We start from the raw sequence: 21851 nt of genomic DNA on the forward strand, positions 1-21851 counted from the left end.
GATAATCCTCAAACATTGTTGAATGCACTCATTTATTTATTGGGACTACACTTAAGAGCTGGACAAGAGCACAGAAACCCCGAGAGCTGGACCAAACAGTCAAACCACGATCTGCACACAGACTAGAGGACATCTCCAAAAGCAACAGGGGAGGATTGCAGCACAGAAATGTAAAGACAAAGGTTACCAGGGCCTACCAAACCAAGAATGCCCCAGAGGGATGCCCGGTTTTGGTGTATGAAAAATATCTTACTTTAAGGCAAGTAGTGTTTAAACATCACTCTAACAATTTTATGAGCTTGCTTTATTTTACATACTTTCTGAATTTAGCATTTATTTTTCAGGCCTGAAAATGGAAGATGTGATACTTTATATTTATGACCCCTGAAATACACAACCCAGAATACATGGTATGCACATACAGCTGTTGGCGTCCACATTCTTAACCCCCCCCCCCAAAAAAAAAAACAACAACCAAAAAACGGTAGGAAAGCTTTGTTTGCAAGCAGGATTTGAAGGCCATTTTACCAGTCATTCTTTGTGTGGTACAGCAGCCACCAGATTACACGAAGCTGTAACAGATGAGCAACTCATCACCGAGAAGACAGGCCAAAGATCAAGTGTCGTACGGTCATATAAACGCACAAACGATACTCAACTTCAAGATATCAACAACGATACTTAGAGGGAGAGAAACAAGGGAAAGAACCAAGGACTGGAAACACCACTAGTGAAATGAAAATCAAATCTGGCAATGTTTCCTTCGAGTTCAAGTTCTGAAGATACGTAAATTAAATGTTGCATTTAATGTATTTGTTGTTTTTCCCCTTTGGGTATATTCCAATTTTTACCTGATACTGTCCATTGTGTCTGTTGTAACCGTTCATTCCGATCGGGAAAAAAACCTGTCCATTCTTAAAAGAATGGAGAGTTCTTCAAAAGGAATACACGTAGACACTTACATGTAACTAATGGACGGTTCGTGGAGTTAGAACAACGGTAACCTACAGAATGGACAATTCAAACAAAAGGTTTTACGTCAAAATCATGTTTTAAATTTAAAATAATTGTTCTTGAGAAAAAGATTTCACCCGTATATTCCTACTTAAACCTTACCCTACCCCCATCAATTTTGAATCTATACTAAGTCATATTTTAAATTTAAAACATGATTGTGACGTAAACCTTCTGTTTAAATTGTCCATTCTCTAGGTTACTGTTGTGCTAACCTTGATCCGCTATTGTGCCCCCTACCCCCATCTCCGGTGGGGGCGATAATTTGAACAATTTTGAATCTACACTAATTAAAGAAGCTTTCATAAGCTCTGGGGTTTTTCTGCTCTAGTGGGTTTTTTTTTAGAAGATGCCACCATTTTTTCTCTATTTCTTAATTACCTCTTCTTTGAAAAGGGCATCGCTCTTCAATGAATAATTTTGAATTCCCTTTACCCAAAAATGCTTTTTTGCAAGATGGACACCGGACAACAGGTGATCAGAAAACTCACCTTAATACCTCAGGTGAGTTAAAGAGGTTCGCACCTGACATTTGGAGTAATGTCAATTTTTTGGGAAGTTTATTTTTGATTTCTTCATTGAAGGAGAATTAGGAAATTAAAAAGAAAAACTGGGGTCGCAACGCTTGTTATTGAGCTATCGTGTTCTAAACATGACCTTTTTGCACTTAAAATTTATTCAGTTAAACTTGATTTTTCTGTTAGTGTCAACACAACATAAATAACACAAATCAATCATTACATAAAATAGATACATAATCATGTCCTCTAACACTACAGTTGAAAAAAAGAAATTAATATCAGTAAAGGAAATAAATAATGACCTTTTTGCACTTGATATACGAAAAACTTTGTGATATCAAAATTGAGAGTTTAAAAGAACATATTAGGAGTAATGTCAATTTCTAAAATTTTACATAATTTTCAAGGTCTGGTCTTCCAATTTAAAATGCAACTTTGAAAAGTGGGGGTTGGAGATAAAAAAAAAAATTGAATTATTGGCGAAAATACTGAATTTTTATACAAAATTTCGAGTAAATCAATTTAAACTCTTTAAAGAATCGGTGTTCTCTTTGGAAAAATATATCAACCAAGTTAATAAATTACAACATTTGAACTAGTTCCAAGTTTCAACTACCTGTATCATAAATTATAAAATAGGGGTATAAAAATAGAAACTGTAATACCATGCAGAATTATAACTTTTTGATTAGTTGGCGCATATACAATCTGATTAAAACCACCCCTTCTCCTTACTAAGTGCAAGGAGAAGGGAGTGTTTTAATGAGACTGGCGCATAATTATAGTAAAAGGGAGTAGTATTTCAACAGTTATTGTTTGGAACAGAGTAGCAAGAAAGAACTCGAAGATATTTCTATTTTGATTTTCTTTTACTTTTAAGACAGATAATTGACCATTCAGTTGACAAAATATTTGTTGATAAATGGCACTACCGAATTTTGCAAATTTTCTTGGTAGAAGTGATAGACAAAAATATGACAACAATTCGTTTGTAAACATACCACATTCCTTGGTAAGAGAATGGTACTAATACTATGCGCATTTATATCCAACAAGTACAGAATCAAAAGTCAAGACTTACAGGATAATTCACGACACAGAGAATAATATTAGTATGATGATGCAGAGAATGACAATAATGCACGGTGTCTACATATAACACACGGATTAAATGTACTCTGTACACAGCAAAGTTAAGAGTTTATAAGGCAGTTTCTATTTGTTCTCTTAGTCCTTCTGTCAAGAGCGCATGAATGATATACCAAAGTCGCTTTGCTTTGTGACATCAACCTTCGGTAGATACACAATGTGTAGCTACTTGTAGAAAAAAACCCGACCTGGGCCACGTTTTTAAAGTTTAAAACAATAATTGAAAACCACAAGCTTGTACAGATCTTGTGATCAGATGCCAGCATTTCTGACCTTGATCTCGTATTCTTTTACTTCCAAGTTATCCATATTGCAAGATATCGATCATTTTACTCCTCACGACAAATTGTGACATTGCATTCAATTTGGATTTTATTTTGTGATAACTTCATTCAATCACATCTTTCGAACAAAAATCTTCGTTAGCCAGGGATTTCGATCCGCAATTCTCATCGTCAAGTGACTTTCGATCCGCTACTCTCATCTTAATTCACATAAATTCCGATCCGTTGTACTCTCATCTTCATATTAATTCCGATCCGTTATACATTTACTATCACCTTCACATGAATTCCGATCCGCTACTATCACCTTCACATGAATTCCGATCCGCTACTATTATCTTCGCATGAAGTCCAATGCGTTACTCTCATCTTCATTTGAATTTTGTCTGCTACTCAAATTGTCTTGTGAATTTTCATCCGCTCCTCTAATTGTTACGTGCGTTCTGATCCGTTACTTCCATCTTTATATGAATTCCGATCCATTACTCTCATAACACTGTTGGTTTGCAAAAATTATTGCGCATAAAAGATATCTAGAGTTCTCATTTTTGCCAACCACACACTTGACAAGACGTTGTTAAAATCAAAATCCTGGGGATGAGATTAAAGTATGATCTTTGACGGGATTTTTAAAATGTCTCTTGAACAACAAGAGAATATCCCTCGCTTCGAACACTAAGGGGTTTCATGTCGCCAAGTACCTATGAACTTTGACTTAGACCCTAATTATATTTATTTGCAGATAAAAATATATACTGATCTGATAAGTTCTGTTAGATCGTCTTAGCAAGTTATTATGTACATGTAGGATAGTTCGACTGCACAGGAAAAAAATGCCATGGATATCCAAAAAGATGAATAACCAAGATGCACCCAACAATAAAGAACGATCACAGATTTCTACGTCGTCGAAGCATCTTTCGGAACTTCCTAAATTTCTGGAGTCTTCGAATCTGTGAGGTGCGTGCTTGCGTCACATTTGACGTCACGGATACAGGTGTGACAGTGCGGGAATTGCATCTTCCGTCATCAACTGATATGTCATCTATGGATATGTCTCCAAGGTAACCACTGGTTAGTATAGCTTCAAACACCAACTGACAGAAAAAAGAAACAAATATAGAATATACAGCTAATATCAAGATATAGGGTTCATGGCGGATGTGTCCGATCGACAGGAGATGCTACTCCACCTAGGCACCTGATCCCATATCTGGTATATCCAGGGATCTTTGTTTGCCCAACTCTCTATTCTGTATTGCTTACAGGAGTTATGAGATTGATCACTGTTTGTTATCTTCACCTTTCATGTATACCGGTGCGACCATTGGACCGAGTGAAGCATGTGATATGATCATAAGCGTGCGTGCATATTAAGTAAAGTAGGGTAAATACGAAAGAGAGATATTCTCCCATTTTTAAATATATAATTTATGAAATTCCTCTAGCGCTTCAGTTTCTGTACACCTCGAAATCTTCGTTATTTTCGCGAAACCTGTGTGGTGTGTCATTTTCGCAAAATCGTAGCCCAGTGTTATTTTCGCCTAGAGGTGCCAAATGGAAAACGATTTCCAATCCTTTTTTTAAAATTCGAGTACAAAATCAGTTATTTCAACTTCAGTTAATCTAAATTCGCTCAGTTTTCAATTTGTCCTCTCGGGAAAATAGATCAAGGGTACACGTGTCTTAGTATACAATATTTGAATACGGTTGAGAAAATCCATCTTTCGGGTTCTTAATTTTATCCATCATGGTAGCTGCCAAACTGTAGCTCTGAGAAACTAGAGATGTTTGTAAAACATATCTGGTCCCCATGGTGCAAAATTGAAAAGGGTTATTCACATGCATCATTTAATTGATAGTAGTATCACCAATTAAAAATATTGAGCAGACAATATCTTCCTATGTCAGGAGCGGATTAACCAGGTGACCTAAAAATCTATAGGGGTCATCTACTCCTTATATATGCTGTATCAGTGTACCAATTTTGGTGTCAATCAAGCAATTAATTCCTAAAATATAGGAAACAATATATTACAATGTCCAGTTTAACCCTTGACCTTTGACCATGTGACCTCAAAATCAATAGGGGTAATCTTCTCCTAAAGATCAAGTTTGATGACTGTCAAGCAAAGGGTTCTCAAGATATTGAGCAGACAGTATATTCCTATGCCCAGTTTGACCCTTGACCTTAAACCATGTGACCTCTATATCAATAAGGGTCATCTACTCCTTAGGATGTACAAGTGTACCAAGTTTGATGTCTGTCAAGCAAAGGGTTCTCAAGATATTGAGCGGACACTGTCTTCCTATGTCCAGAGTAGATTGACCCTTGACCTTTTGACCTTAAAAACAATAGGGGTCCTCTTCTACTCATAACCAACCCACATATGAAATATCAAGTTTGATGTCTGTCAAGCAAAGGGTTCTAAAGATATTGAATGGACAGTATATTCGTATGTCCAGTTTGACCCTTGACCTTAGACCATGAGACCTCAAAATCAATAGAGGTCATCTTCTCCTAAAGATCTACCACTGTACCAAGTTTGATATCTGTCAAGCAAAGGATTCTCAAGATATTCTCAAGATATATTCTTATGTCCAGTTTGACCCTTGACCTTAGACTATGTGGCCTCAAAATCAATATGAATCATCTACTCCCTAAGATGTACCAGCGTACTAAGTTTGATGTCTGTCAAGCGGAGGGTTCTCAAGATACTGAGCGGACAATGTCTTCCTATGTCCAGAGTAGATCGACCCATGAATTTTGACCTGAAAAACAATAGGGGTCCTCTTCTACTAATAATCAACACACATATGAAATATCATTACCATCAAGTGAATGGTTCTCAAGATATTGAGCGGACAACATGTGCTCTACTGACCGAGAGACCGACCGATAGGTGCAAAGCAATATGCCCTCTTCTTTGAAGGGGGCATAAATATTGGGACAGATTGGGACAGATCGATCCACCCCTTATTAAAAAAAAAACGAAAAAAAAAAACAAAAACAAAAACAACACCTTTGATTTACGGAACACAAAAAATGCGCACGGTTGAGGCCCCGTAGTGTGGTATTCTTGTATTGCCGTCTCATAAATTTAATATAAAAAATTCCTAACATATTTTCCTACTATACTTGTGTTCAAACATACCTTTGAATATTCATTAAAGCCCCATACGACCCGAAAACTCACAGCTTTTAATGATGTCGACTGTTGACATAGCCATGTTAGGTAGACGGTCAATCTGAAACCTGTTGCTATTGGTATCGATTCATAATATTCGTTACAATTACACATTGTAAGTTATGTATTCTGTTTTGATTTATTATAAACACTAATAATTAATAGATATCAAAAATATAATTTAACCTAGAAGTAAATTAAGCCCTTGAATATTGAAACTGCTACAAAAGCCCATACAGTCTGGTCCCGTACACTTGTGTGGCGGGGATGGGGACCGGACCAGACATACGTGTACATGAATGAAAGCCGCGTAGCCGTGAGTTTACTAAATAATTATCATTTAACCGAAGTGGGATGGTTTATTGTTTAAAATATTTAACTAAAAATATTTGTGGGGATATTAGTTCACATCTAGACGTCATTGTGTTAGCATGGAAATGAACTGGGATTCGAATTGACTGGCGACCTAACTTGGCTACATGATGTACGTCATCGAACGATATCATTAAAGCCGTGAGATTTTGGGTCGTATGGGGCTTTAATGAATATTTGAAGGTGTGTTTGGACACAAGTATAGTATAGGGAAATATGTTAGGGATTTTATAATATAAAATTATGAGAGGGCGATGCAAGAATGATTATAGAGATACAAGGCCTCAACCGTTCGCGGTTTTGTTTTGTTTTTTTTTTTTGGTGCGCCATAAATCGAAGATTTATACAAGGGGTAAATCTGTAGCTCTCTGATCTGTCCCAATATTTTCTCAGATAGCTACAGTTCTGCAGCTACCATCATGCATATTTGCAACTTTCCAGGAACAGAAATATACATTGTATGGCGTGATTCTACATAGAGTAGTGCATCAGATACTAGAAAAGGGAATCTTTCCACATCTAACATCAAGCGCAGAATCGCACAAACTTGATATTTATCTTTTCAATTCAAGTAAGTGTTAGAAAAAGCTTTTCTATTGATTCTAAACTCAATGCTGTCTAAAAGATAAAAAATAATAGTTTTAAAAATGTCAGCGATTAGAGTTCCTAATTCGAATTAAAAGTTTAATTCTTATTTGTAGTTTTACGGAGACGGTGAGGGTGTTTGTTAAATATCAAATAATAGCATGTTTTAAAGAGTTACCGATCTTTCTCCGAGGTACAGAAATTGACATTCTTAGGCAGTGTTCGTATTTTTACATAGACCATCATTGACATATTAATAAATCTTAAAATTTCCAAACGAATTTAAACCATGTTTAGGTCAACCCACACTCGCTAACCTAAAAGTAAAGGTTCATATACTAATATAAAAAAAAAAATCAAAGAAAACACCCCATGTCTCTCCTTAACATTACAAGTACTGTGTTTAATTACAATAAATTACTTTCCCCATCCACGTAATTTTATGACCATTATTATATAATCACACCATGCAGCATTACCTGAAACCCTGCCCTAGCCAGATTCTTGGGGATGTCAAGAAGAGCCTGGATCCAAACGTTTCCTTGGTTACCATATGCTCTCCACGCCGTAGTAAGTACGTCACCAGTTCGTGTCTATAATGACAAGTTTGATAAGATATCAGTATACTGCAATAAAAACATACCCAACGCACCTGTCATTTCTAAAGAATCCACGCTGTAATCAAATTTTGTATGGTTACGTAACTCAGATTGTATTCGGTATGTCGGTCTACGTTTCAGGGGGTTTTTTTGTTGTTTTTTTATTTATTCATTTTTTAAATTTTTTTTTTTATGGCAAAGCAATTTACCTGCTTTTTGAAAATATTTTTCTGCATTCTACGCCACTGTACACCTACACAGATGATTGTAACATGTCTTTCCCCACATTCTTGTTTTAAAAGTTAATCTTTTTTCCCCTCGTCTACAAGCATTTTGTCAAGATAAAATAAAAAGATTTTATAGCTAATTTTACGTTTAAGCTCACTTGAACGACAGACTGAAGTAAGCTTAATATGTTATGTCTATCGGGTGTCGTGTGGTGTAGATAAACTTTCTCGAGCGTGTGCCTTTTGTCCAATTTCGATCTCTCTTTTAGTTGAGCTTTTGCTGATAAAAACTGGTATTAGTAAATTGACTTTGAATGGGTAAATTGCGGGGAGAGGGGTAACACCCCCCCCCCCCCGAAATTACAGACTTTCAAATTTACTACTATTTACGGACCTAAAATGTATTTGAAACATCACTGTAATTTCCACTCAATTTCATTGGTTGTTCAGTCAAAAGAGCGATAGATAATTTTAAACCATACAACAGAAAGAGAAGAAAAGTGAAGATATGCACATGCTTTTTATTCATTTTTTTCTTTAATAGTTTTGAATTTAAAAAAAATGCAATCTTGGAGTGTGTCTATCATTTCTTGTGAGTGACGAAGAAGGAAGTCAGAAATAGATACTATGCATCTGCATGAAGAGAGATACTCTCATTTAATCGTATGCAACACAAGAACAAATAAAGGCTAACATGGACAAATATTTGGTGTGAATTCTAAAGAGGTGCAGATGAAAATAACGAATGATTGATTTTTTCAAACCTTTACCGCTGGGAGGAAGAGGGGGACACAATGGTACTTTACAGTAACCCATTTTTGCAAAATTATCCCCTTACAAACTGTCTCAATTTTCAGGTGAGCTCTAGGCCACCGGATCTACTTTTCCCAAAGCCTACTGCGTATTTAGAAATGTTTTTCGTATAAAATATTCTATGTATGAGTCAAATATCAGAAGTAATACGACGATCGAGTGATACTTTCTGATATTGTCTAGTAGTATTTTACATTGTTCAAGAAACTCGTAGATACTGAATCTCGCCAAAATTTCCCCACAGCGAATAAGATCCAATTGAAGTAAGATTCGGGTTCGACATTTTCTTTAAAAATCATTTAAAAAGTTCAGTCACGGTCACTTGTTGGTGTTATTGATGAAATTCATACATACACACAACACTGCATGTATAATTAACAAAACTTGTAGCCATGACCTGCATTTATACAAATACATCTTTGCTAGTAGTTGTTAAAAATAAACAATGCCATTGTAAGTTTATGTCGGTAGAATATGATACCTTTGTATAAACATTTAGAGTGCCCGTCTGACGACCAAACATATGGTAATAGAACCCCACACACAGGTGACCCAGGCTCTGGTAGAAGGGGGAGTAAATGACGGCTTTCTGGTTGCTGTTCTTACCGGAAGCCTCAATGAACAGGAAGTGTCCTGCAAAACCAACATAAATAGTATCACGACCAATAAAACTTAGTCCTGGACCATGCAGTAAAGTATTGCAGTAAAAGATAATCGATTTGCGTAAACTATATCCAGGGTATTTCAAAATGAAATGCAACATCAAACAAATCTAGTTTTAAAACAGCAAACCCCGACGATAAAGCGGTTTCTGTGAAAGGAAGAAAGCGGTTTATGTGAGAGGAAATGCATAAAATAACCTGTCGCGCTGCATACAGATTGATGACGCAACACCAGACATCAAAGTGGCATGTTAACCCAGTATTTATAAACATTCTGTCCACCCTGACGTGAGCTGTAGAGAGCCAGAGGAGAGCAGAGGGTAAAAACCAATTAGAAATCTAACTGTGTTGACGTAAGTCTCACACAATTGATGATAACAATAAATTACGTGAAGACCAAGTGGCACCTGTACAACTCGACTAATTCCGGTGAATTAATACCATTTCCTTAAAATTAAAACCAACATGCATTAAGAAGACATCGTAATTTTAGAAAACGATACACTTATGAATATGCTATTTTGCATGATCACACGTGGAGTTTTAGAAGCATGAAATGTTAGATATGTATCTCAAAAGGTACAGTTAAACTTGATTCCCATCAGTAGAGAATACCGACCCTGAATTTCCATCAATTTTTTTTTCAAGTGTTATTTACACTGTGCATTCCGACAAAGTCTACTCCGACATGCAATTCGGTTCAGCCAGTATATCAGAATCCTCCTGTATATCGGAGTTCCCTGTATATCGGAGCTTCCCTGTCTGTTGCAGTTATCTGTATATCGGAATTCTCCTGTATACCGGAGTTCTCTTGTAGTTCCCTGTATACATCAGAGTTCTCCTGTATATTGGAGTTCTCTATATATCGGAGTTATTCTGTATATCGGATTTTTCCTGTGTATAACGGAGTTCTGTGTATATCAGAGTTCCCCTGTATATATCGGAGTTCCCCTGTATATATCGGAGTTCCCCTGTATACCGGAGTTCTCCTGCGTATATCAGAGTTCTCCTGTACATCAGAGTTTTCCTATCTATCGGATATCTTCTGTATACCGGAGTTCCATTGTATAACGGAATTATCTGTATATCGGAGTTGTCTGTATATAGAAGTTCCCCCGTATATCAGAATTCTCTTGCGGTTCTCTGTATATCAGAGTTATTCTGTATATACATGTGGGAGTTATCCTGTATATGGGAGTTCCCCTGAAAATCGGCGGAGTTCTTCTGTATATCTCTTGTATGTTAGAGTCTTCATACATGTTAGAATTATCTTGTATATCGGATAAGACAGGATTTACTGTAAACATTTATGTGTGCCCTTACCAGCTCCCTCGACTGTGCCGCAAGTGTGGTCCCCGATGGGTCCAGTACCCGTGGAGGGAGTTTCCCCTTTTATCCTTGTCCAATCAAAATCGTCAGTGACCTCCTCTTGAGTGAATCCACACATGTCATCATTTTCAAAACCACAAAAGGACTGTGTCTTTGCTGAAAAGAAAAGAATATAAGATATATGTACTTTTATGTACATTGTAAGTCTTGATTGTAAGTCTTGAATTTAGCTTTTTGATTGGTTGATTACATACTGTATGTATTGATTAAGCCTTTTGATTGGTTGATTACAAACTGTATAAGTCTTGATTAAGACTTTTGATTGGTTGATTACAAATTGTATATGTTTTGATTTAGCTTTCTAATTGGTTGATTACATGCTGTATGTGGCGATAATCCACTTCAGTGTATCTACATTAACAAGCTACATGCATAACCTTTTCCTTTTTCCTGGACCGAGCATACATAATTCCAGACAAAAGTTCTACTAATCCTTTTAAATCATTTAGCATATACAAAGAATAAATGGCTAGTTTGTTTGTATTATGGGGGTACTATTTTCAGTTTTATTTCTCTAAAGACATACATTATGTTACATGTGGTATACAAAATTATGGATAAATCAAAAACAAGACGAAAAGGAAATGCAGAATTGGTATTTATTTACTTAGGAAAGCCGTTCAGATCGTAGATTTTTGGCATAGTTGTACAAAACTGGGTCTTTTGTTGACATACAAAAAATTTAAGGTGTTTGGATTTTTCCAATAAGTGCTATTTGGCAACTTTTTTTCAAGTATGACGGAACATTGCATTCTAAAATACGATATCATTAAATGTATGTTCATCACAAATTCTATGGTCGTTATAACGATCTAGTTAGGCAATACAACCTATCATTGGGTCAAATACTGTTTGACATGTTTTATACCGATTGTTAGGCCGTTCTTGGCACACTGATTTTGACTACGGTTAACTCCGTTTACCAGATCAAGATATAGGGCTCACGGTGGATGTGACCGGTCGACGGGGGTGGGGTGGGTGGGTGTGTGTGCTTACTCTTCCTAGGCACCTGATTCCACCTCTGGTGTGTCCAGGGGTCCGTGTTTGCCCTACTCTTTATTTTGTATTGCTGATAGGAATTATGAAATTGACCATTGTTCGTTATATTCGCCTTTCATTGATTGATTGATTGAATATCGTTTAACACCCCTCTCGAGAATTTTTCACTCATATGAAGGGCTGCAAAATTTAGGCCTATGCTCGGCACTTACGGCCTTCGAGCAGGGAAGGATCTTAATCATGCCACACTTGTTGTGACACGGGACCTAAGGTTTTGAGGTCTCATCCGATAAGGACCGCCCCATTTACCCGTAGTCGCCTCTTACGACAAGCAAGGGGGTACTGAGGATCTATTCTAACACTGAGGACCTATTCTAACACTGAGGACCTATTCTAACATTGAGGACCTATTCTAACACTGAGGACCTATTCTAACACGGTTCTTCACGGGACTCTTCGCCTTTCATATCTGATTGCTTTGACAAAGGTTACAATGTACGTGTTCTTGGGTAATTTACATAAATGACTAAATCAGTTGTATATTGAATATACCCCATGCTTCCGTTGGTTTCCCCTCATACTACGCACAGAGCAGACATACGTATGGTTAGTGAATAAAAGTTGCATTATTTCAAAAGTATAGCTTTTGATGCTGATAAAAATCAATTGAAAGTAACAAACATTAGAAAATCAAAGGTTAACATGTATATATACGACACATGTGTTTCGGATTAATCTGATAGATATTAACATGTTTATATACAACACACGTGTTTCATTGATTGTATCTTGCTTAACGTCTCGCTCGAGAATTTTTCACTCATATGGAGACGCCACCAAGACCGGTGTTCAAGGGCTTCAAAATTAGGCCTATGTTCGGCGCTTACCGCCATTGAGCAGTGAGGGTTCTTTAGCGTGCCACACCTACTGTTTTTAAGGTCATCTCCAAGGACCCGTCGGCGACATTCACAACTGATGCTGAGCGTTTGGTGATGAAAGTGTCACTACCTGTTAGTCTTAGGTCTGTCGCGGCCGGGATTTGAACCCCGGCCTTCCGCATGCGGGGCGAACGCTCTAACCTCTCGGCCACGTGTTTCAGATTAATCTAGTTGATGTTAACATGTATACGACACAAGAGCTTCAGATTAATCTGGTAAATGTTCACACAGACTGGTAAGAAAGGGGCATAAAGACTCTCGGTGAACGAATGTTTAAAGGCTGCAAAACTCGATCGTAACCAAACTTCTCACCCCAAAGCCTACAGAAATCAACACAAAACAAACCCTATATTAGTTATTCTACAGAAACAGATTGATCGAATGCACAGTGCTGCAAATAAACAAACCAAAACAGTTTTGTCAATTTTATGCACTTGCATGGTTATTATTATTCTTATTTTTTGGAAAATGTCCGTTCCATTCTACCAACGTATACATGGCATTTTTTGCTTTTGATTGCAAAATCACTCAAGGAATAAAGATCATAGTTACGTGAAAAATGCCGTATTGATGCAGTTAGATTTGATTTTAACACAAACATAGTTTTAATGGCAAAAAGGTGCACATTGCAATCAAGTTGTCTATAGCTACCCCATCCCCTCTCTCTATCTATCCGTGTACTGTGGAGAACAATCTTGTATGAGTATCAATACCTAGCAAAATATAAAATAAACCGTCATGTCGATCTCCCAGACAGAAACCCCATTTTCTGAAATAAATTCGAGAAGACGTAACAAGATGCTTTTTATCTCGGATCAGACATTTATGAAGAAACGAGTATGAACTTGGTGTTTGATATAATCAGTGTTACATAGTAACATGTCTGGTATTTAATCAGAAATCTTCAATTCTACACTTTCACGGAAATATGTAAAAAGTCGGGATAAAAAAGTCCGATACGGATGCACGTGATGTGCTGTTAGGTGTAGTGATACAACCTTCTCATGACTGAGAACCTAAATCATCAAATCATCAATCATCAAATCATCAATCATCAAATCATCGGGAAGTGATCACGTAACGCACTCAATAATTTATGGTGGATCCCACTTTTTACTTGATTACTAGGTTGTATGGTTTTTTGTTATGTGGATGTAATTTGAAATTAATTGATAAATCCGCACTGAACACGAATATAAATCATCGTCAATAAAAATCAAAAAATCGGACACGAATATAAATTATCGTCAATAAAATCCGCACTGGACACGTATTGTATATCTATGTTGTATATACATGTATATTGTATATCTATATGTTGTACATGTATATTGTATATCTATATGTTGTACATGTATATTGTATATCTATATGTTGTACATGTATTGTATATCTATATGTTGTACATATATTGTATATCTATATGGTGTACATATATTGTATATCTATATGGTGTACATATATTGTATATCTATATGTTGTACATGTATTGTATATCTATATATTGTACATGTATTGTATATCTATGTTGTACATTTATTGTATATCTATATGGTGTACATATATTGTATATCTATATGTTGTACATATATTGTATATCTATATGTTGTACATGTATTGTATATCTATATATTGTACATGTATTGTATATCTATGTTGTACATCTATTGTATATCTATATGGTGTACATATATTGTATATCTATATGTTGTACATGTATTGTATATCTATATATTGTACATGTATTGTATATCTATATATTGTACATATATTGTATATCTATATGGTGTACATATATTGTATATCTATATGTTGTACATATATTGTATATCTATATGTTGTACATGTATATTGTATATCTATATGTTGTACATGTATTGTATATCTATATATTGTACATGTATTGTATATCTATATGTTGTACATATATTGTATATCTATATGTTTTATATATATTGTATATCTATATGTTGTACATGTATTGTATATCTATGTTGTACATCTATTGTATATCTATATGTTTTATATATATTGTAGATCTATATGTTGTACATATATTGTAGATGTATATGTTGTACATATATTGTAGATGTATATGTTGTACGTGTATTGTAATATTGTTTACACCCCCTTACCCCTGCTGGAATTGCTTTTATTTAAAATAAGGTGTAATCAGTGTTTTGTTGATGAGACAGACAATCCTAAACTCACACACAGAGGATGGGAGTGGGGGTGGGGGAGGGGCCAAGTGCAAGTCAACGCGTCAGCTATAAATCGGAATTGAAATTTATATTAGAATTGAAATTCGAAAATCAGATTGGATTTTTTATCATTCAGGTTACCTAAATTTCCATTGATGCATGCAGAGCATATCATTTTATTTTGTCTCTTGGTTTTAGAAAGCAGAAACAGTACATTGCTATACGTTCTTTTTTATCAAAGTTACATAAAATTTGTCATATCTAATTCAACGTTTATGATGTATTTTCTTATCCATGATATGAATCTGCTCTTGGGTTGTTTTCTTTTTTTTGGTGTTTTTTTTTGGTAGAAACACACAGAAAAAATTACAAACAGCAAACTGCTCTATAGGTTTTTTAGTTTAAAACTTTTTGTTGAAATCAAATTGCGTTTGTAAACGTATTCGAGATTCCTCCGATTTTCTTTAACAACCAGTGTGTGTTCCTTCTGAAGATATCTTAATTCTCAAAGAGAAGCAGATGTCATAACTTGAATATAATCACTTTTTGTACTTGTTTTATTTTATTAAGTGAATCGTTCAGCATGTCAAATATTACCATGCTTATACGGATCGTATTTACCAGAATACAACAGCCGGATTATTTATTGGATGATAACATCATTTTATTATTATGGAAATTTCGTTAGCAATTTTTTTAATTTTTTTTTTTATACAGAATTTATCATCTAGAGGAAAATAATTCTCAACAAACAGACGGACGGACAGACATAAACAGAACGAGATCGAACATATTATGGCCTGAACGTGGTGGTGCCGATTTCTATAAAAAAAATTATCTTATCACCTAAAAGTGTGCAAACGGCATCATTGAACATCTCTGCTGGTATGTGATCCATTGAATAGAATTCAGGTCACCGAATGAGCTAGATTTATTGACTGGTACCACGAACAACTGATATTTAACATCACCCGATAACATTCCGGGACTAATTACCGGTTTATAGGGGGAAAGGTCGACATGAGTGTCCCTCGATGTCAGTGTAGTGATATATATATATATATATATATATATATATATATATATATATATATATGATTATGACTCTCGATTAGAACAGACTTTTCTATTGCCACATATTACACTCGATAATTTTAATGTGTAGACGTTTTGTTTGTTATCAGCTTTTGTAGTTTAGTTTCAGTGTTAGTTTCCTTTTCTATTTAGTTTTCTTTTCTATGTAATAATATTTTATCGTCTTGAAGAAGGGACAGGGCTTCACGAAAATTTGACAATTCACTGTTGTTCGTGTCGTTGTGCCATTTTAGTGCTGTTTATATCCTTTCTTATTTGACCTCGTATCTACTATTAGATCCGACACTTTGGATGTTGAGTGTTGTTGGATTTTTGTGATTTTTTTTATTATGATGTTATATATAGTGTGTAGGAAGAGTACAAAGCGAGGGTAAAGACACGTCTGTTACATCTGTAGGTCTGGATAATGAAGACGTCTTTATGTCGATACTGCACCGATACAATATGTCATTAACTGTCGTATCCACTATCTTTGTCTTGTTAAAATGCTGCCGTGTCTTCTTTGTAAATAACATCGGCGGCATACCTACTTAATCTAGGAATATAAGTACCTGCATCATCACTCGATAAACGATGTAGGTCAGGTCTTACTGCGCGCTCCGTAAATAAGTGAACCTTTCCGACATATCACGTCAAAAATGCAGCGAGTTATAGTGCACACATTAATATATTTTTATATTGTATTAAGTTTATGAATTCTTAATTTTATGAACATAATACAGCGTCAGGTTTTGAGTGGTTTGCACATCTCGTAAGGAATCCTAACTGAATGAATAAAATTATCATTAAATCAAGATCGCAATGCATTACTAGATATCAGATTGCTCCCAGACAGGGCAGATTGAATTTTATGAGGTTGAAGATGAAATATAGTTGAGTGGGTGCATTCTAGAATATCTATGATTTAAATGTTTACATTAACTTTGAATAATCGAGGATAGGAAAAAAAAATGTAGATATGAATAAGAATTTGTAACGTATACTGCCCGAACTATGTACACACCTTAGCTTTATTCATGGTCTGAGGATAAAGAGATAATTTTACTAGAATTAGTACTCGGTACTATATACAACTAATACTTAAAGTATTACTCAGATTTGTTCTTTTAAGTTTCTTGTCAATTTCATATTATACACATTTCGCGATTTAGATGGTATAGTTAGGCAACAATCACTGCGGGTTTATTTCCAGGTATTTCTGTACAACAAAAATAGCGAAAATTAAACTGCATCGTAAATAAGCCTGTATCTTGTTGATTAAATATACTGAGCAATTAAACATTTAGAAATGTTCTCACGTAATGTCCTTAATTAAAATGTACGATTTCTTGTTTTAATTACTATATTTTATTTTTTAAATTATTCAACAAAATATCTTTTAAAAAATCAAATCTTTTAGTAGACAATGTTAAATTCTAAAATGTAAAAATTACATGAATTGAATAGAGCTGAAACGACGTTAAACAAATCATATCACAATGTACAAATCATACATGTATTCATGCAAGAATATGTGATTTGTTAGTAAGATATATCACATCGTAAGAAGAGGTCGAAGTTTTATCATCTTCAGTACAGATTGACGGGAGGCACTCACGTAAAACATTTTAACTTTTGTGTGTAAGAAAGGTTAGATCATTTAACTTCGTAAATTTCTGACAGCGGGAAAGCCGCCTCTTCAATGAGACGGTATTAACTGTGAAATTCCAAACATCGTCTTCACGTTAAATAATTAAAGCAGCACCAGCTACTAATCTATAAAAGGGAATTATCTCATATTTCAAGAGCTTACCATAAATTACCAAAATTGGGTCAAAGATCTGTATACGACATAAACAAATTGATTTTCTGTACTTTGTAACAACGCTGATGCTTTGGGGTTTTGAAGAAATAATTTTTGAAACTTTAGACGAGAAATGGGGAGAGATGAAATGAAATACAATTAAGTTAGTCATTAAATGTAAATAGATCTAGTCCCTCTCTGTTTTCTTGCCCTTTCAAAACAGATCTTATTTTTATATCATGTAAAGAATTTCCATAGTGTGTAAAAAACAGTTATTTCTCTGAATGGAATTTTTAAAAAAGCTTATGTTCACAATTTGTGTTTATTTATGTCTGGCGGTTACTGTGCTTTGATGGTAAGATTAGAGAATTCGCTAATAAATCATAGGCCAACACGATCTACAAGTTCCCCATAACCTCCGCGTCAAGGTTTTTAACACAGATGAATAATTCGAAGTTTCTCATAAAATTTCGAACGAATACCGCATAGCAGCCGCTCTGGTATACAAGACAACATTATATCACAAAGAATAATAAATTCCAGCTCGGAGAGCGCAACATTCAGAATATATACGATTCTGTGAAAACTGCTGAGAGTTTTACGATTGTGGAGTCAACAAAAAATGATGAGAGTTTTTCTGCTAAGTATTAAAAACAGGTGGCATGGAAGTTCTTTTTTTTTTTTTTTTTTTATAGTGGGAATCTGTTTTTGATAAAAAGTTTAGTGTTGTCAACACCAAGTATGATTACCCCTAACAAGAGAACAGGGATTCTTTCTTTCTAAACCAATAGCATTAGTATTTCTGTTGGTTTAAACGTGCTTTTAACCAAATCATAGAATTAAATCACTTGTATAGATGAGTAGGAAATTATCCGTATTACAGATCTTTATCATATAGTATTTCAGACGACTTTTCAAGTATTTCTTACAAACGTTTCAAACACGAGGCTTTTATATATTTAGCCTTGTTCATCTCCGCTTGATTAAGATATTGGAAATCTAAACGCCCACTAACATCAATACACCCACAAACATCAATACACCCACACACTAATTTCAAAATCATTTTTAAAGTATATATCTTTAATTACAGGTCTTTGAATATTTCGTACCATCAATAGTATGTATTTCTATGATAAGATTAATATCACGAGTGAAGTGAGGGGATGGTCCATCTGGAATGAAGCATTCCATTCCGTGGTCTAGGGTCAATAAAGACCACGTGTCACTTCCAATCACGTGAAATCGATAGTACTCACCAGTAATGCATTCCATGAGGTCAATGTTGGCCCGGTCTAACTCTGCTTGGGTTTTATTTAATTTTCTCTCTAATCTCGTATGATTATTCTTCAAGCTTTTGATAGCTTTCAGACTGTTGTTGAACTTCCATTGGTAGAGCCCCAGTTCTTCTTTCAGATTGGACTCCGATCGGACCAAGACATATAATTGTTTTTCTACTTGTAAAAGCTTAGCATCCGTAAAATTCACTTTCTCTAATGCTTGATGAAGCTGTTCAGATTTGAATTTTATTTGATTTTTTAGAATGTATCTTTCTTGCACCATTGAAGTGACCTTGTGCTCCGCCGCGATCACCTTTTCGCTGTTTTTGAACAACTCGTCGTGAGCTTGTGACAATGCGTTAGTGGTGTCATTTAATCTCACCTGCATGTCTAATAATTTTCTCGTCTGCGCCTGAATATCATTTCTTAATTTTGTAAAATGGTTATGAAGAGAAGAAAGCAGACCTCGCTCAGTTGCATTAACACCGGGGAACAAACTTTCAACGTTGACTGGTCCTAGCAGTCCATCCCGAGGACCGGAGGATGCCGACATCTGATTGGTTGGTATAGATGACCTCAGCATCTTCTGGACAGAGGCCTCAAGCTCTCTGATTCTGTCCTCGTGGTCAGTTTTGACGACATTGAAGTCCCTCTGGATGTCGGCTGCGGTGTAATCGTCCCTCTGTTCATTCTGAATGGCGGCACCTTTTTGTAGTGGTCTTCCGCAGTCATTGCCGTTTGATAGATACACATTATAAGCACATTTACCGTCACTTAAAACGCACTGACTTCCTAGAATGACCGGACTTAGTATCAATACAAAAATCACACATGTTAGAAATCCCATCTTGGCGTAGAATTCCGTCAACCACGAATACATGACAGAAATAAATATATTAAATATTATGAAAAATCACTGAGCACAGATTAATTGAATTGAATATTTCGAAAAATAGTTATTGAACATCATCTTCAAATGAATTTAATCCATCAACGCCTAGTAGGTAGACCTCTCATTAACACGGGTTCTGCGAGATTTCATGTCGAGTCCGTTTTTGTGCTAATGTAACGCTGGCAGCAAGCACACTCCCAGATTTCCCTCCCGAGTGCATGGTGCTGGTTTTCTCCTATCAGTTTTATGCAAAAAGCGCAAACTGGGCGATCAACTTCTCCCCGAGTTTCTTCTCGCCTTTCAAACACACAGTCACTCGATACGTCATAATTACGGAAGCTGGCGTTCACTCAGGTGTGTATATTTTGTAATTTTAGCTGATCTCGGGATATAGAGAAGATTAAAATTTACCTGAGAATTGCTAGGTAGTTCAGGGGATATATTGTAAACCTATATTTTGGTCCATATTTAGGATACCTATTATACACACAATCTCCTACATCGTTGGAAATAAATAATAAAAGCTTTGTTCGTTCGTAAAGTTTGCTGTTTTTATTAGAGAGCACAAAATTTCATGTGTAAGAAAATTAAAGAAATTAACATTATTTGCCTGTATAAGTTACTGTACTATGGGACGTCGATATAGAGAGAGGAACGTTCCGGAATTCGGAATCCTAAACGTTTAAAAAACTCTAGATCTAGATGTCCAATGAGAATTTGAAAATCAGAAGTTGACATTTTTTTATTTGCAATTCTATTTATATTCTATATATAAACACACGATGAGCATTTTTGAGAAAATACATTCTATATATATATATATATATATATATATATATATATGACATCAGAGAGAAAGTAGAAAAATCATCACTCCGGATCAGAGAGAAAGTAGAAAAATCATCACTCCGGATCCATTTGGCAAACAATTTGTATACTTTCTTCAGTATTATTGATCCAACTCTGTGTATAAGCAAATATAATGCAAATTATTGTGGTAAACATTTAGAGAGAGAGAAAGAGAGAGAGGGAGAGAGAGAGATAGTTTGGAATTAATCAAACAGAAGGTGCATGGAATTGAAAAGATATGTGTACCAAATTTATATAATTCCCTGATTATATGAAATGGTTTCCCTGTATATACCTAATCCCAAATCCCATGCAGTATTGATTATATTACTTCCGATCAAATAAAAAGTACAGTGATAAAAAAGAAGACATTATCTCCCCGTGTCTGGGAGGGTGAGTGGAAGGCGATGAAGGGAACACGTGTTACATCCCAGACAGATGGAGATGCAACGATAGAGTAATGAATGCAGACGTTATGAAACAGGTAATTATTAATAGACATGAATTAACAGAAATCTCCGATGTTTAATTCTGGATGAAAGAAAGAAGGAGTGTAGTAGAGATCTGATGAGTAACTGTCCTAACCACAACACGACCTTACTTTTATGTGATGGTAACGTGAATACACGCTTATACAAACAAATCATTAGATAATCTGTCGTTAATCTTGGAATTTATAACCTTGAGAAAAAAGATAACAAAGTAAGAGGATAAAAAACTATTCACCCAGCAAATTACATGTACACGATATTGACCCAGTATTATACATTATATTGACTCAGTATTGTACATTATATTGACTCAGTATTATACATTATATTGACTCAGTATTGTACATTATATTGACCCAGTATTATACATTATATTGACCCAGTATTATACATAATATTGACTCAGTAGTATACATTATATTGACTCAGAATTGTATATTATATTGACTCAGTATTGTATATTTTATTGCTTCAGTATTGTACATTGTATTGACTGAGTATTGTACATTATATTGACACA

General features: G+C 35.2%; 1 protein-coding gene across 2 annotated transcripts; it reads right to left on the reverse strand.

Annotated features, from left to right (window-relative positions):
* Positions 1-2385: 2385 nt before the first annotated feature.
* On the reverse strand, positions 2386-20286 carry LOC125658944 (uncharacterized). Of its 2 annotated transcripts, XR_008798830.1 has the most exons (6): positions 19079-20278; positions 10738-10899; positions 9234-9385; positions 7593-7706; positions 3276-4065; positions 2386-3244 (listed from the first exon to the last, which is right to left on the reverse strand). XR_008798830.1 is itself a non-coding variant. In XM_048890413.2 (5 exons), the coding sequence occupies exons 1-5, from the start codon at positions 19977-19979 to the stop codon at positions 3859-3861; spliced, it is 1536 nt and encodes a 511-aa protein (XP_048746370.2). In that variant the 5' UTR covers positions 19980-20286; the 3' UTR covers positions 2386-3858. The 2 variants fall into 2 exon arrangements, 1 of the variants encoding a protein (XP_048746370.2); XM_048890413.2 differs by having other exon boundaries at positions 2386-4065; positions 19079-20286.
* Between the last annotated feature and the right edge of the window lie 1565 nt (positions 20287-21851).

The sequence above is a fragment of the Ostrea edulis genome, chromosome 9 (genome assembly GCF_947568905.1).
Source record: "Ostrea edulis chromosome 9, xbOstEdul1.1, whole genome shotgun sequence".
NCBI classification, from domain to species: domain Eukaryota; kingdom Metazoa; phylum Mollusca; class Bivalvia; order Ostreida; family Ostreidae; genus Ostrea; species Ostrea edulis.